Source organism: Rhyacophila brunnea, unplaced genomic scaffold (genome assembly GCF_057557595.1).
Source record: "Rhyacophila brunnea isolate RB1 unplaced genomic scaffold, BYU_Rbru_1.0 scaffold_10, whole genome shotgun sequence".
In the NCBI taxonomy this organism is placed as follows: domain Eukaryota; kingdom Metazoa; phylum Arthropoda; class Insecta; order Trichoptera; family Rhyacophilidae; genus Rhyacophila; species Rhyacophila brunnea.
In genome coordinates, this window is record NW_028232752.1 from 18,796,808 (window position 1) to 18,814,565 (window position 17,758).

Genomic DNA, 17,758 nt, shown 5'->3' on the forward strand with positions numbered 1-17,758 from the left:
TAGCACTACTTAAGTCTACTGAATTTAAAAATCATTAGAAAATGCATTTAAATAGGTAAGTAGGTAGGTAACATTAATGACGTCATGTAAATTACTATTCTGAAAATTGGTTTTATTTTAATAATTTTCATTTCATTTATTCAAAATCATTGTTTTGTCTTTAAAACCATTCGTATTATTTCAGTAAATAGTGAAAGGGTTAAGATATTATCAATTTTAATTTTAAGGTTTGGAACATATAGTGTTTTTTATTCTGCTGGTGGTTAATCTGATGTCCTATCTTTCGACTTTTCATAGGTTACATAAATTTTCTCTACACTCGCCGACCAGATTTCAAGATGTTGGGGGCAGCATCCAGGGTTGGCCTTTTGGCTTCAAAGTCTGAAAAAGTTCTGAACGAATCCTCGAAGATCATCGCATCACTCTCAGTCAACAGCAAACGTAACTATGCGGCCAAGGCAGCCGCCGCGAAGGGAAGCGCTGGCAGAGTCGTCGCCGTCATCGGTGCCGTTGTAGACGTCCAGTTCGACGATAACCTGCCTCCGATTCTGAATGCCTTGGAAGTCGCCGGGCGTAAGCCCCGTCTCGTCCTGGAGGTGGCCCAACATTTGGGAGAGAACACCGTCCGCACCATCGCCATGGACGGTACAGAAGGTTTGGTTCGCGGACAGGCCGTGAGCGACTCCGGATACCCGATCAGAATCCCCGTCGGCGCCGAGACTCTGGGACGCATCATCAACGTCATCGGAGAGCCCATCGACGAGAGGGGCCCAATCCCCACCGACAAGACCGCCGCCATCCACGCCGAAGCCCCCGAGTTCGTTGAGATGTCCGTGCAGCAGGAGATTCTTGTCACCGGAATCAAGGTTGTAGACCTACTCGCCCCCTACGCCAAGGGAGGAAAGATCGGCCTGTTCGGCGGCGCCGGAGTCGGCAAGACTGTGCTCATCATGGAGCTCATCAACAATGTAGCCAAGGCCCACGGAGGATACTCTGTGTTCGCCGGAGTGGGAGAGCGAACCCGCGAGGGTAACGACCTCTACCATGAGATGATCGAATCCGGAGTCATCTCCCTAAAGGACAAGACCTCCAAAGTGGCGCTCGTGTACGGTCAGATGAACGAGCCCCCAGGCGCGCGCGCCCGAGTCGCCCTCACCGGCCTGACGGTCGCTGAGTATTTCCGCGATGTGGAAGGTCAGGATGTGCTGCTTTTCATTGACAACATTTTCCGTTTCACCCAAGCCGGTTCGGAAGTATCCGCTCTGCTGGGTCGCATTCCCTCCGCTGTAGGTTACCAACCCACCCTCGCCACCGACATGGGTACCATGCAGGAGCGTATCACCACCACCAAGAAGGGTTCCATCACCTCCGTGCAGGCCATCTACGTGCCCGCTGATGATTTGACTGATCCCGCCCCCGCAACCACCTTTGCTCATTTGGACGCCACTACCGTGTTGTCTCGTGCCATCGCCGAATTGGGAATTTACCCTGCTGTGGATCCCCTCGATTCCACCTCCCGTATCATGGACCCCAACATTATCGGAGCCGAGCACTACAACGTGGCGAGAGGCGTGCAGAAGATCCTCCAAGACTACAAGTCTCTGCAGGACATCATCGCCATCTTGGGTATGGACGAGCTGTCAGAAGAAGACAAGCTTACAGTAGCTCGAGCCCGTAAGATCCAGAGGTTCCTCTCACAGCCCTTCCAGGTAGCTGAGGTGTTCACCGGTCACGCCGGCAAGCTGGTTCCCCTGGAGGAGACCATCAAAGGATTCACAAAGATTCTGGGAGGAGACTACGACCATCTGCCCGAAGTGGCTTTCTACATGGTTGGCCCAATCGAAGAGGTCGTCGCCAAGGCTGAAACCTTAGCCAAGAACGTCTAAGTGAGAACGTGTGATGAAAGTTGATAATGTATTTAAAGGTATCTAATTGGCGAAAGGAAGAAGTGTCATTTTTATGAATGTGTTCTTCACATACAAGTGGGCAGTAGTTTCCTATTGTGTAGGTATAAGGCATATGTATTTTTTGTTGATTAAAATAATATAAAATTTACACTTTTTTACTCTTCTTCTAAACTCCTGCCAATTTACTGCCTTTCATAAATATCAGAGGAATACGTTTCACCTCTTGGCACACATATATTTAACATTTCCAATTTGTACCTATTCACATCTAGGATAAATCAAATAATAAATTGAGAGAAATTATTATACTTTATTTCATCAAAACATTTACAACGTAATTACAATTATTTATGAACAGTTGTATAAAAGCTATAGTAATTAAATATTATATATCAATAAAATCCTCATCAGAAGACGACATACCGGCTTTTAAATTTTTGCTACTCCACTGTTTTAGAAGATTCCTTTTCTTAGCACTCCTGCGCTCAATTTTCCCGAGCTTGTTCCTCTGAAGACTTTTGCTATGATTTTCTCTCAGACCGCTTCTTATTGTATTGTTCAAATCTATTATCGTCAGGCTAGGTAGAGGCGATGTTGACATCCTGTTAATAGCGAGTAACTTGTTCGCAGCCGTATCGTCCGCATTGGCTTTATGAGCAGATTTCTTCGGTATCATTTTGGATTGTACGGCAGGATATTCATAAACAGTTACAGGAACTCTACTGCCGGTTGGAATAATATCATTGTTCGGTTCCGGTCTGATTATAGATGGACTAATAATCCTCGGTTCTAGACATAGCTGAGCAGGAGGAGACGGTGAAGGCTTTTGATATCTGTGTCTTATTTTAGTGTTTTTTAAACGTCTGCTTTTACGAGTGGATCTTCCTTCAGTTTTCTTCAACGGAGCTGTTATGATGTTGATCTGTTTATAGTACTCGTACAAAGATTTTCCCAAATTGCGCCCCACTCGGAGATCTATTTTCTAATGTTAAGGTCACATAATTTCTATATAGCATTAAATGATTCATGCAAACCACCAATATTTAATATCATTAGATAATAATTAAGATACCTTAAAGGTAAAAAGATAGATTAAATAATCTAAATATTATAATATATACATATGGAAGGAGCATGACATGGTATAGATCAAATCTTGCCCTGGGATGTAGCGTTGGAAGAAGAGATACAAATATGTACACAGATTATAAGCAGAGAAAGAATAGTATACTCACAATTCTTAAGATTAATTTTATTTATCATGCTTTCTTGTTATGAAATGAAACTAAATTATGTAATGGGCTGATTTCCTTTGCACAGATTATACCTAGAATGTGGATTATTCTAAAAAAATAGTAAGCATGTCCACAAGTAATTACTATTTAATACTTGGCTTTATTTCTAAATTTATAGGTATTTTCATGGAGAAGATTGGAAGTGATTGCATATTACATAACTGTCTCATAACACCTTGAGTAGAAAGTATCAAGACTTTCATTTCTATACAGGGATAAAAACTTTCAAAAGATGGCCCAATTTGGATGAATAAATTTAATGTTTACATGGGAACTTTCATTATTAAATAATAGCAATAAATTGTTATGCTCTTTCAGTATAGTCCAAGCAAGGCAAACGTACGTGGTCACCGTTGGGTAGAGAGTGACAAACACGCTGTGTGGTACATGGTCGGCAAATGTTAGTGTCATGACGTTCCAACATTCATGAGGTTTTACTGTATGTATGTATTATTGTTCTACCAGTGACTGCCGTATTCTGGGGGTACCGAATTGGAAAGCGGCCACACTGGATAGGAACAGGTGGAGGGAGCTGTTGGTGGAGGCCAGGACCCACACCGGGTTGTCGCGCGGGTTGTTGATGATGAAAACGAAGCAATTAAAAAAATATCTCGCCACGATTTAAAATTTTCTTCTTTCTTTTGACCATGTCCGATCCTAATAGGATCATATTATGGGCCTCCACAGAGTGGAGGTTTGTATTAACAGATTTTATTTTTACGAGAAACGGATGTCAGCCACTTGCTCAACCTATTAGGACCATACTCTGACTCATGCACAAATTGAAAAAAACAATATGTGAACTTGCCAGACCCAGGATTCGAACCTGGGACCCTCGACACTATAGACCGGCGCTTAATCCACGCGGCCATCGTGGGTGTTCTAAAAATTTTAATTAAATTCTTAAAATTTTACCTAGTTTTAATATTATAATTTTTCAATCTGTCATATGATGACAAAGGAACTTCAATTCAATTCCTCATGCATGTCTTTATGGAGTACTTTTTAGATGTTTCTAGCATGTATTAATATAAGACGTGGGTGTTCTAAAAATTTTAATTAAATTCTTAAAATTTTACCTAGTTTTAATATTATAATTTTTCAATCTGTCGTATGATGACAAAGGAACTTCAATTCGATTCCTCATGCATGTCTTTATGGAGTACTTTTTAGATGTTTCTAGCATGTATTAATATAAGACGTACACCTAAAGTCAGTCACCAGGATATATTCAAACAAAGGATACAGGAATCTTCATTGTGGTGGATATAATAAGGTGTTCCACTGACATTATAACCTCCCATAGAGACTTGTAAGGTAAATGTATTTGTGTTTTTTCCTAAGGATGTACAAAAAAATCTTCTGGCAGTGCCCATTTTTGAAGAATCAGCATTATAAAATGAGTTTTCAGGGCAATATCCTTCAGCTTTTGCAGCGAATACTTTCGGGAAAACTATGTGCCTTTCATATCTAAAATTTGAAAGAGTTTATTTCAGTATTTTAAAATATTTTGGAATTACATAAATTATACAATCAGCTGTTTCCAGTTCCTATTTTACAAAAAACAGCGGCGGAATTCATAGATCATGGTAGCCAACTATTCTAATAAAAATGTCATCCATAAACTAAGATCTTTTAATATACATATTGCCATTGCCATGAAAATAAAGCCTAGTGTAAATTAATTTTTTTATAGGTAGGTATGTATTGTATACTGTTTTATTTACCTGTAAACATCCTCATAGCTATTTCCATAAATAAAACACCCCTTCATACTCGTATGAGCATGTATATCAATAATAAAATCTAATTGATATCGTTCCTGTAAAATGTCAACAATATTAATAAAACGCAAGTTATTACAAAGAAAAATAATATAGGGTAGGTAGGTACTCTATAAAAATCAATATAATATTATTGTAAATTACCCTTTTGGCTTCAATATTTTTTATTATGTCGTATGCTGACTTTAAGGTAGGATGAGCCCATTGCGAAATCATATGCCATGATCGATTTAAATCAAATCCAAATAGCGAAGTCCTCTGATTTCCTAAATAAACTCCATCTGGATTGAGCATGGGAATAATTTTAATGGTAATATTCTGTCGTATAAGCTGTGCACTGAAGTGAGAGCTGATCAAGTAGTCCATTAGTCCTGTAAAATATTTAGAATTGCGGAATTAAAATTCTGGGCTAGCAGCACCGAAAATGATGTTTTTATTTAAAAGAGGGAAATTTGAAAACTGGAATTTGGAACGCGGTGTTACAGTGTTTTAAAACAGTACCTAGGTATAATGATTTTAACTTGAATGTTAATTTAATAAAAATATACCTACATGTAAGATGAAAAAAGAAGTTTCAGTGTCCAATATATATTCATACATACAACATGAGATTATAATGCTTTTACTGCGTGTAAGCAAGGTTGAAAATATTATATTGCATAGTACATAAATTTAAAAAAATGTATTATTCATAAATACAAAACATCTAGAATATTTACCCTGACAAACATAAGATGACGGCGGTTCTCCCCCATGAGTTCTGGCAATTATGACAACCACCCGTCTCTTGTCGGGTTTACTTTTAGTTTCCCCATCATCTTCGTTCTTTTGCTCATCTCCTATTGTTATTAGATCTATTTGGCGTTTTTGCTGAAATGAAAACATTGAATTGATGTTTACCATAATACGTAGATAATATATTTGTATGTACATGTACCTATCAACTTTTGTATATCAATGTTATTATAAGATCAACGGTGATGTCCCGTGGAGGAAGGCAGGTCATGCCTTGCGCAGGGGCGGCAACTTGTAAAGAACGAAAAATGAAGGAACGAATATAATTTTTACAACTTTTAAAAGCACTGGCGGTTTTGCATGAAGCATAATATGATGCGGTCGCTTCGTTAGAAAGTACCGACATCTAAGTTTTAAAAAATAGCGAGCCTAATACAACAAAGTTCTAAGTGTTCGTCTTTGAAAAAACAAACCCAAGAATTAAGTAGTATTCTAAGCTGCCTCATTGTTACTTTTGTTTCTCCAAGGACAAACACTTAGAACCTTGTAGTTCTCCACTCGCGAAATCACAAGGGAACCTACAAACTTGTCAGTGGCGCAGACCTCCATGTAGATTCTTAAAACACTGTTATTTGAGAGTATATTTCGTAAAAAATCTCTAATCCTCTGTCGCTTATATGTATGTATTTTATCAATATTTCAGTTAAATTAATAATAATTAAAATTTGTCCATTATACAAAAAATAAGGTTTTGAAACGAAAAATGAAAGAAGATGGATTTATAAGTCTGTCTAATGGTGGTGCTTTTGTTTGGGATGTCACTGGAGATCAAGTCTATACAAATCTGCTAAACAGTAAACAGATATGATTCGTTTAATTAAATATTTCGACCCACGTTGTAAAATAATATGATTTTTTACCACCTTCGCAGAGATGGGCGTTCCATCAACTAATACTAGGTCTACAATAATTTTAATGAATACTATATCTCACAAATAATTTTAGTATACGATTCTTACAATACTCTGTCCTATAACTTGTCTCTCCAACGTATGATTTAGGTGCTTTCCTTTTTTCATTAAAGTTTCCAGATAAGCTTGGAGCTTTGAATAGCTGTACGGGGTTGCCATAGCGAAGTGATAAACATCCTCCTCCTTATCAAATGCAAATGCGAAGCTTAAAATGTGGCGAAATCGGTGATAGATAGAACGGTGGTAAAAGACGTTACGCCGCACCAGACGTTGCCTGTTGAAAACAAAACCATTTAATTTAATATTAACTTGCATAGTTTTATTACACATTTAAAATAATATAAATACAAATCTTAATTATTGTAATTTTATGTGTCAACATTGAGGCGTTCCAATTTTGAAATAAATTTCTGGCGGGTGAGTTTTTTTAAAATACTTGAATGAGTCACAAAACAAATTTAGGCACAATTTTAATGTATTTTTACCATTTTGGTTTTGACGTGGATTTAACTATTGGCGTCATTTCAGAGTTGTATAGATTTCTGCTTTTTCCAAAATTTACTATGTTGAATATAACTCGCTGAAAATATAATAAATCACTACATTATAATACACATAGTAATAGATTATGTAAGTACATCGAATTTTGATATTTTCTATGTAGGTACCGTCATTAAGAAATAATTTTCGTCATTATCATTCTTTAATAGTATATTATTTTGGTTGAATGAAAAAATAACTATTTACAGTACAATTAAATATCAATGGTGAAACATATTTTTTTACTGTAAATGTAGACAAAGTACTTAAAACCGAGGTTGTATGCATTTTTAATTGACTACTAAATGGTATGACTTTTTATCGAACTTTATATCATAATATTGACTGAAAAATCTATATTCATTTATGTTGGACAATATTGATTAATTAGTGTATTAAATTAATTTTTTCAAACCTGATCTTGTTTTACGTTATCCACCATAAAATTGAACCACATTCTAATTTTGGGACAGCAAGTATCTGGTCTTATGAATAAATCATATTCAAAGTCGGAGATCAAGTCAACCCTCCCCAGGTTTCCCGATTCGAACGAGGCGTCGAAGCACAGGTGCCCCTTTTTCGCTTTCCCACTGTGTCCAACGGGGCGAATCACTAGACGGTTGAGGTTTCCCAGGCCCCCCTCTCCATCACTGTCTTCACTATCTGGAATACATTAAAATTAAAAAATATATATACATAATTATATGGAACGTCTTCACACATTATTATCATTGTGATACTTTCAGACGATTCATTTAATACAGCAATTTCGTTTCACAAAAAAACAGTCTATCACGTTATTTTATAAACAAAACTTCACAACAGATTTCTCCAAGTTTTTTATATTGGCAACGTTTAGCGAAGTTGCTACCAATTTTTTTTTTAACTTATTAAAGTTTTTATAAAAAAATATTATGTAAAACTATTATTTGCTAAAATGTTTTATACTGTTTACCATCTAAATTTCGTTCATACATGCTAGTATGCTGATGTGGATCCCGTGCGGTCATTTTGAGAGTTTTTTTTGATATAATTTATATATTTTTTTAAAGCTAATGAACTTATTGAAATATTTCAGTATACAATATTATATCTCTCGTTTAGTTAGTGAATTCGTTTCGAGAGTCCAGGGAGGTGTTGATTTTATCTATCTTAGAACAAAACTGCTAGCATGAGCTAGAAACATCCAACACAGACGGTGCTTTAAAAGGGTAAATATTTTCTTTACGTGTCAAGTGAAAAAAACACTTGTGTTTCGTGGGATTGTATTAGGATACCAATAAACACTTGGTTGGCTTTTAAATGAGATACGTGAAACTTTCAGCTGAAAACTCGAACGGAAAACACGCAAAGGGAGAAATACACACAGCAAAACACCTTTTTGAGATCGGCGGGCGAAGTTCTATTAATAGACACCACAAATAGAAATACATCAGTTACAACTAGGGAATGCAAACCCGGACAAAATTTTCTATACCGGGAAATGGGGATTAATATTCTCAACCCCGGTGTCCCGGCATTGGTGAAAACCACAAAAAACAATTACTATTGTGCAAGCGTGTGTAATAGGTACTTATAAAGTAAAATTATATAAGTACCTTCAAGTATTTGGAATGGACGAAGATTTATTATAATGTTATCGAGACCATAATCGCATAAAAATAAATAGCTACGTGCAGTGACGTCCCGTGGGAGTAGGCAGATTGAGCGTCGCTTGGGGGCGGCAGTTACACGAAGGGCAGCAAATCGAGAAGAATAATTGGGTATTTAGAAATATCTCTACATAAGCTTAGTTAAAACGAAAAATTTCCATTAAAAATTCAACTCACTGGTTGGACAATTACTATAAAAGTTTTAATATGACTATAATTTTGGTCGAGTTCGCGATGTCTAGTTTACTTCTGTTGTCCTTGGACGTCACGTCCTTAGTGAACAGCAATGACACGTGTAGATTTTCGAATTATATCTGTAGTAGTGGTGTAGGTAGGTAGTAAGTACCTACACACTTACTTAATTTTTACGAGTTTTGGAAGTTGTCAGGTAGATTTTTAAATGTATCTGAAACCGTGGACTCGCAATATAGTCTATTGAAGCAGAGATTGCATTTAAATTAAATTTAGTGGTATATATCATGTTAGTAATGTATCCATACAACACATTTCTTAGATATTGGAGTCATGAAAGGATGATAAAAATACTCTGTAAAAAATGTGGCGGCATTTTGGCGCTGTCTAGGGGCGGCATTTTGTCTAGGGACGTCACTGGCTACGTGAGTCGACACTGTATAATCTGAAATTTCTCATCCTACCTACAATAATAATAAAAATTATGTACTGAGATAAATATAACAATGCTTTCTAAAATTAATCCTTGGAGTAAAAAACAATATTGATCATATTATGGAATAACCATCGTCTTAAATTTTGAATTATAATGCAATAATCTAAGTTTTTTGCTGTCATTGTGAAATTAGAAGAAAGCAGTTTCCATATATTTTTTTATTTATTTAGAAACGGCTACTTTTTTCTACTCATATTCATCTATTTTACGAAAATGTACATTTTTGTCAAAAAATAAATATATATTCTTTCTTTCGACCATGTCCGATCCTGATAGGATCATATATGGACCTCGACAGAGTGGAGATTTGTATTCATAGATTTATTTTTTACGAGAAATGGATGTCAGCCACTTGCTCAACCTATTAGGTCCATACTCTGACTCATACACAAATTGAAAAACAATATATTGTGCACTTGCCAGACCCAGGATTCGAACCTGGGACCCACGACGGTATAGGCCGACGCTTAAGCCGCACGGCCATCGTGGGTTCGTTAGCTTTTTTTTAAAATTCGTTTTAAGCAAACCATAATAAACAAAAATATTCTTTATATCGAGCAGTATTTCGTAATTCATATCCGGTTTGTTTTTCATATATTATATATATGTAAGAATGTAAGTACCTACTGAACTTCATTTCGTATTGGAACTAAGGTAATAATATTGTTTCAGTAATAATAATGGTGTTAACTGTCAATAATTTTTGGTGGACTGATATTAGGTACATAATTAAAATAAAATAATGTTATAAAAAGGCCAAGAAGACAATCCATATTTCAATCGTTTATTAATTTATATATGTAATTGTTAACACCACAAAAATATATATGTGTATTCAAATCTCGGGATCAAGATTTTGGCTCGGGATTGGATTCACTAGTTAGAACACTATTCATTGAAATTAATAAATTCCTTTCATTTGACATTTTTTTACTTGAATGAAAAAAATATTGAAATTGTCGTGAATATTATTATTCTGTATTGTAGTGATTAATTAGGCATGAAATTAAATTTCAATTGGGTTAATATTTGAACATCATTACAACTTATTCAACCCGTCACAATTGATCAGAGATTAAACTTACATGACACATTGCTAAAATAAAAATAATGTTTTCAATTTTTTCTTTTTACGGAGTTACGTAATTAGCCTAAATTTTCGTAAAATAGCGACCAGGTTAAGACAGTGATTTAAAGCAGTGCTATTCAAAGTATTGGCTGAATATTTGAAAGAAAATCAAGGGTTCCGAGGTAAGTGAAAGCGTTTTGTGCAATAAATCTATCATTTGAGAAGTCTCATTACAAATATGGAAAGAAATTGAACATTCTACTATATACCTACTACTATATAAACCGTTAATTCCACAATAATTATTTTTTTAAATTTTCATTTATATTTGCTGATAAGCGCATTTTCCTGTAAATATTGTGAAAAATAAAATTGGAGATATAAATATTTATTTATTTATGGTATAAATAATTGGCTTTCGTAAACAGGTAGCTTTTTAAACATCGTGTTCGTGTGATTTTGGCGCGTTTTAGAAGTTAAGGGGGGACGTGTGCCGCGTTAGTCAAAATGGAGATTTTATGCTATTTTCAAAGCATGATCCTGGACATTCCTTAAACGTTGTAGATAATCTATTTATATAATTTTGAAGCCTTATTATCCTATATATTTATTTTAAACATTTGATGCATTAAGTATTTTTATTACATAAAATAGTACTCTTTTAAACATCTCGCTCTAATGTTTTAGAATATAGTCATATTTCGGTACATCCATGTGCAGTGGTGGTAAGATTTTTTACATTTATTAATTTTTAAACGCATTTACAAAACCATTAGTAAAATGTATGTTAACATTATATAGTGACATATTTACGATAAAAAAATATATTTTATAATCTTTGTGATCCCAAATTTGACAAGAATTAGGCATTTTATTATTCAAAAAATGGGCAAGATTTACACATTTGAAGATAATTCTAAAGATATTGATTGTAAGCTATGTCTTTGACCATTCAAATGTGATAGACATTCTACGAATAATGTTTGTTTTATAATAATTATTGACCTAAGAATAAGGTAGTATTTTTTTGAAATACGCCATTTCTATTGGCATTTCCCAGTAGCTAAGCTACAACATACGGCCGTAGCCATAAATTGACAAACGATAAATGAAGTAGGGAGTAAGATCATGGCAACGCGCGTGTTTGAACATGTACCGTTTTTAAAAAAACATTTTTTTTTCGGTTAGGTTGTTGTTAAGTTGTTAGTATTGTTCACGAAGTGGTAAGCTATGTTGTGGGTACTGTAGGACTGTTATTTAATATAAATACTATTCATGTAAATATTAAAATGATTCAAATGGTATAGAAAACCCTCCAATGAGTATACAATCCAGCTCTGGATCCATGTAGATACCTACTACAATAGGATGTTAACATGAACTGTATTGTAAATGTGCACGCAAAGCCAATAAAATTGCACGGACTGCTACGATTATTATGCAGTTTTGCACTTTGAATTTCTATTGCACTGACGTGATGTAATTACTGTCAAGGCTCCTGGCTTCGGCTGTATCAGCTATTTGCAATGTGACATGTGAGTGATGTGGTGCATAGCTACCTACATACTCAGGCACGGAATTTATTGAGGAGGCTTTAATCTCTAGATACAACCCTTGACAGACACGCAATGTTGGGAAATAGTTTACAACTTCACAATCTCTAGATCACGGTTTCTTAACCATTTTGAGTCGCGACTCAGATTTAAATATGTACCTATACGTAGTTATGGTTTTGTGACGCTAACAATTTTGGAAGTTAACTTTCTTTCATTATTTTCCGTTCATAAAAAATAACTCGGAAATTTTGAAAATTACTGTGATAGTACCAAATTTTCTTGAGCAGCTTATCCTAGTGACAATTTGTTAATTTCTCGAGAAATGAGAATTATTGTCGAAATTTCCGGAAAATTAATTTCTCAAGAATATTACAATTTTCTGATTATTTCTCGAGATTTATTGAGACGAAATTTCTCGATCACAACCTTTACTGTAACCCTATCCAGGCCTGTGTGCTTTGATCGAACTACTGACTGAGCAGCATAGCCCCCACAAGGGAGGGGGGGGGGGCTGACAGGGCTCTAGCCTGGTGGCACGGGCTCAGGAAGGGCCCGGCGTGGCGAGTCGACCAGATAAATGAGATAAACATAGATCACAACTTTGCTCTAATAGTAAAAAAAGTCGCTATTTAGCTTCGATATTATAATAATATTTGGTTGTACAATGCAATTTTAAACTGTGCCGATACTCGACAACTCCATAGTTCAAATAGATGTACCTAAGTACATATTAAAAATACAAAAAATCGCTAAAAATACAATTTAATTTGACCTCGTGCACCATTTTGGAAAACGCTACTGCAGCGCGTCACACTGCATTTACCCTTAGCGATAGGTAGGGGGACCCGCCAAACATCCTAGCCTGGGGGCCCGCTTCAGGATGTGGGGGCCATGCTGAGCAGATTCTTCAGCGAAAAATGCGTCTTCTTCCAGTGGGTCTATTCTATACTAAACTTATCGACCGCTAAATTGATAAAGTGATATATTATCAAACTTAGGGTAGGTTTGTAGCAAAGTATTATCACTTATTCTTATTGTAACAATGACCATATTTTTTTTGTAATATTGTTGCTATAAGTGCTATATTTTAACAGCACCTCTCTTGGCTGTGATAAAAATTTAGAGCGAGATAGACAGTTTTGACTGTTTAGATGGCTAGTTTATTGTAAAAATTATAATACCTTAAATTAAATTTAATTAAATATGTAATACATACTATCACTAGGTATATCACTTTAGCGGTCGATAGTCGCCTTGTGTAGGTATAGAATAGGCCCGCTGGACTTATTTTGCTTTCTAACCTCCTCTGCAGGATTAATAAACGCAGTGCATATTTTCCATGTCGCATCATCATGCATCTAGCCAAAGACTTCTCACAAACAATCAGTACAATTCCTGGTCTTGTATACGTCATCATTCTTTGTAGTTGATACGTAATAATAATATGCAATACATCACATTATTTGTATCCATGGTAACCTAATAATTCTTTTAATAAAATTCTATATCTTCTTTTTTTGTAATAGGTTTTTGCTATTTGCTCTTATATGTAATACGTCTTAATATTTTGTTTACAATAGAGATGGCTATTGTAAACAAAATAATCTCTCGGTATTAATTATTATTGTTAGTTTTCCATGTATGTACCTCCCTTTATCTAGTTGCCAGTGACGTTACGTTGAGGTAGACAGGTCATGAGTTGCTTAGGGGCGGAACATTATAAACGGCAGTAGGTAAATTAATGAATGAATACAATTAATATTATCTACATATTTTGAGAGCGGTGGCGATTTTCTATGAAACGGAAAGTAAGAAAGTACGCACATATTAGTTTAGCATAATGGACGCATATAAATCCTGAAACCTACCATACGTTTGTATTTCAATACCGAATACCGGCCTCCAAACCTGTCATAATTTCAGATCTCCACGTCCTTAAAACACCACTGTTTGAGAGTACATATGTTTCGTAGAAAAGCTCAAATCTTCAGCAGATGATGTGTTTGTATTTTTTCGTTGCATTTGTCTGCTTAAGATAAGTATTTGAAAAAAATAGGTATGTAGGCACTTAACAATTAATTTGAATACAGTTTGAGACTACAAATGAAAGGGGGAGGCATTCTCAGCCTGAATAAGGGCGGAATTTTAACAACTTTACTATTACAACAGTATTTAGTTGTATTAAGTAATAATTAAATGCTATCTTCATCGTAACATTAAATTTCTAAAGTCATACACATTAAAATATTTATCATGTTTACCTCCTTGACAACCAAATTCTATAAAGATTGCAAGACAACCGCGCAAAGTAGAATATCGATTTTCACAAAACAGTGATAAAATTTTATAATATGCAAATAATAATAGAAATATATCAATAGTATATATTATACATATCTAAAAAAATATGACCCTTTGCTCTATTTCGTCATTCATTTACTCAACTACATACCTGACATTTATTAATAATTGAAGATTTTTCCAGAACTGTCGCGCATCTTTGCAATGTTAACAAGAATCTAAGCAATAGTTTTCATATTGATAGCGAAATTTTCTACTTTTCTACGCTGATGCACTATCGCGTCGACGGTTTAAAAAGCACACAACTACGTGAGATGAAAATGTTTAATGATTTCAGTAAAAAGTGCTTTTGAGTCGCTACATTTTGATATTTTCTATGTTACTATGTAAACACAATAACAATAAAAAATACTCATACTTCCACTAAAACACATACAATAATATTATTATAATGACAGGTATAACGTTGAATTCACAAACATCCAATTATGATACATACCTGTAGACACCCAAGTATATTACTTATATATATAGTATATTACTACTATAAAATACATAATAATATATCCATCTGATTGCGTTGGTTCTTGGCAATTTTTTCAGCTAATAAATTTAATGGTTATACAACAATGCAATATTCCGTTTACAAAACAATATTAATTTATTATATTGTGTTTGGACTACATATTATCTTACTTAGTTACTTATATATTTTTACAATAATTGGCATTGCTTCGCATCGAAGTATCTGAACCTTGTTAAAGTTCCGCAAAAATATTTTCAGTTAGTAATTTAGGCATATTATCTTCTTCTTCTTCTTCTTCCACGGCGCTGCATCCCGGGGTGGGATTTGGCCTCCTCCACAACCGCTCTCTACTCACTCCGGTCTTTCGCCACACTTCTCCAGTTACCGGGTCTTCCTATATGAAGCCAGTCCACTTCTACAGCGTTAGCCCAACTCTTTCTTGGACGGCATCTGGGTCTCTTCCGTTGGGGTAGCCACTTCGTCATGATCCATGGCGCTCTAACTTCAGGCATTCTCTCCACATGTACCGCCCATCGTAGATTTTTATTCTGTAGTTCCCTTTTTCCAACATGGGTCCAAAGATTTTTCGGAGTATTTTGCGCTCGAAGACAGCTAATTTGTTTTCCTCGTTTTGAGTTAAGCACCAAGTCTCACAGTCATAAGTGACCACTGGCCTTATATTTTTTTTTATATATTAGAAGTTTACTTCTTCGGCCTAGAATTTTCGACCCCACCAGTCGCTTGCAGGCATGCCAGCATTTATTCCCGGATATAAGGCGGATTTTTATCTCCTCTGCTATCTTATTTTGGGTATTTTGGCTGGATCCGAGATACGTGAACTTGTCCACCCCTTCATATGCAAGCTGTCCTATGTCTATATTCTGCAGCGGTACCTGATCGCGTGTGCTGACATATACTTAGTTTTTGACTGGTTTATTTGCAGCCCAGCGTTTTCTGCTTTTATTTTCATAGTGCCACCATGGTCGATCATCCTCTGTTTGGATCTGCTTGTAATTACTATGTCGTCAGCGTAAGTGCACATCTGCATTGTGCTGTTATCTACCCACCCTCTTATGTTGGTTTCACGAACTATGGATTCCACCACAAGGTTAAATACCATAGTGGATAGCGGATCCCCTTGTCTCACACCTGATTCGACTTTTGAAACATTCAGTTTGCTCATTTTGCACAGTGACAACAGTATTGCTTGAGTATCCGTGTGGTTTTTATTAGCCTTACTAGTTTTAAGGGAATTCCCAGTATTTTTAGGCTTTGCAGCATCTTATCCCTATTCACGCTGTCGAAAGCTTGTTTAAAATCAATAAACGGGTGGTGGAGTGTCAGGTTGTATTCGTGTGCTTTCTCCATAGTTTGCCTCATGAGATGGATGTGATCTATGGTGGATCTATTTGGTCGGAAGCCGCATCGGTATTCTCCCAGGATTTCCTCACCATAGATCATTAACCTGCTATACAGTACAGATGAGAAAACTTTATAAGCTGCGTTTAGAATTGTGATCCCTCTGTAGTTATCGCACATTGTTTTGTCTCCCTTTTTCAAAATAGGCACGATTATACCCATCTTCCATTCCTCATGTAAAATTTCTTTTTCCCAAATATTGAGAATTATCTTGTGGATATTTGCTTCCAGTGTTGGGCCACCACTCTTTATCAGCTCGGCTGCTATCCTATGGGTTCCAGGTGCTTTATTGTTTTTCAGCGTTCTTAATGCTCTTCTTACTTCAGGCAGAGTAGGCTCATCAATAAATTCCTCAGCAGTGTGGTACAATACTTCTTCCGTTTCCTCATGATTACTATAAGCCTGATTTAAAAGTGTTATGAAATAGTTAGGCATATTCTATTATATTTTATTAACAAAAACTTACGTATATATTATCTAATAATTTATATAAGAGATATACCTAGATTATAATACAATGAAAGCCTGTAAAAAGAGATTACTGAGACCCGAGACTTAATTTCATCGTTAGACAAAAACATACGGTCAAGCTTCTAGGGTAACGGGTAAAATATTAAAATTATTATAGTGCCTTTTCAAAGTAACTAAGTACCTACCAACGTATAATTAATTTTTAATATAGTATTATCATAATAATTATTATAAACAATCGTTGACACAATGATTAAATGTATTGATACGTCTGAATTCTGTAATTTTGCCAATTTGAATATCAACGGTAGTAATAGTTTGTGATATTTTATCGATATTGACTTCTTATTTTTACGTACAATAAAGTTGTTCCAGACTAGAAGAGTCATCTAGCAAAATTAATAATCGCGCTTGTACCTTTATGATCGTAACTGCACATAAATGATGAATAATTGGTGTTAGATATTTTTTTTATTTAAATAGGCACATATTATTTACGATGTATCCAACATTTTCGTGATATTCAAAAGAATTTCTAACAGTACCTAGGTTATTTGTTTTTCAAATTCGCGCCGAAAAGGATATGGTACCGTAGCATTATTATCTACGATACGTAAATAAATAAAATGCAATTTATACAAAGAGATTGGACTCGTTTGAATTTATATTTATATTGGGATTAATAAAAAAAATGTCATTTGATTCAACTATATTTATTTCTACGATACGGTGTTTGGTTCTAATAAAAAATAATTATTAAGGAAAGAGATTGGACTCCTCCCTTCTTCAATCTTCAATTATTCAAGTCTTCAATCTTTTTTTAATATGTGAATGTAAAAAATGT

At 35.2% G+C, this 17,758-nt stretch overlaps 3 protein-coding genes across 3 annotated transcripts in view; 2 read left to right on the forward strand and 1 right to left on the reverse strand.

Moving 5' to 3' along the window:
• The window catches only part of LOC147078961 (uncharacterized), a 799,973-nt gene that overhangs the window by 92,042 nt on the left and 690,173 nt on the right, over window positions 1-17,758 (forward strand). The window lies entirely within an intron of this gene.
• On the reverse strand, window positions 282-7,902 carry LOC147078968 (cytosolic carboxypeptidase 6-like; the record flags this gene model as incomplete). The annotated part of the gene is made up of 8 exons (XM_085955684.1): window positions 282-2,882; window positions 4,449-4,672; window positions 4,930-5,024; window positions 5,131-5,357; window positions 5,706-5,856; window positions 6,741-6,966; window positions 7,178-7,272; window positions 7,648-7,902. Coding segments are annotated over 8 exons (1,863 nt in total), but the record flags the coding sequence as incomplete, so codon positions are not given.
• LOC147078969 (ATP synthase subunit beta, mitochondrial) lies at window positions 339-2,055 on the forward strand. Its single transcript, XM_085951711.1, has one exon. It carries the CDS (start codon window positions 339-341, stop codon window positions 1,884-1,886), a length of 1,548 nt encoding a protein of 515 aa, XP_085807837.1. The 3' UTR covers window positions 1,887-2,055.

Coding starts and splice junctions, on each gene's coding strand:
- LOC147078969 (XM_085951711.1), top strand. CDS start 339: ATGTTGGGGGCAGCATCCAGGGTTGGCCTTTTGGCTTCAAAGTCTGAA.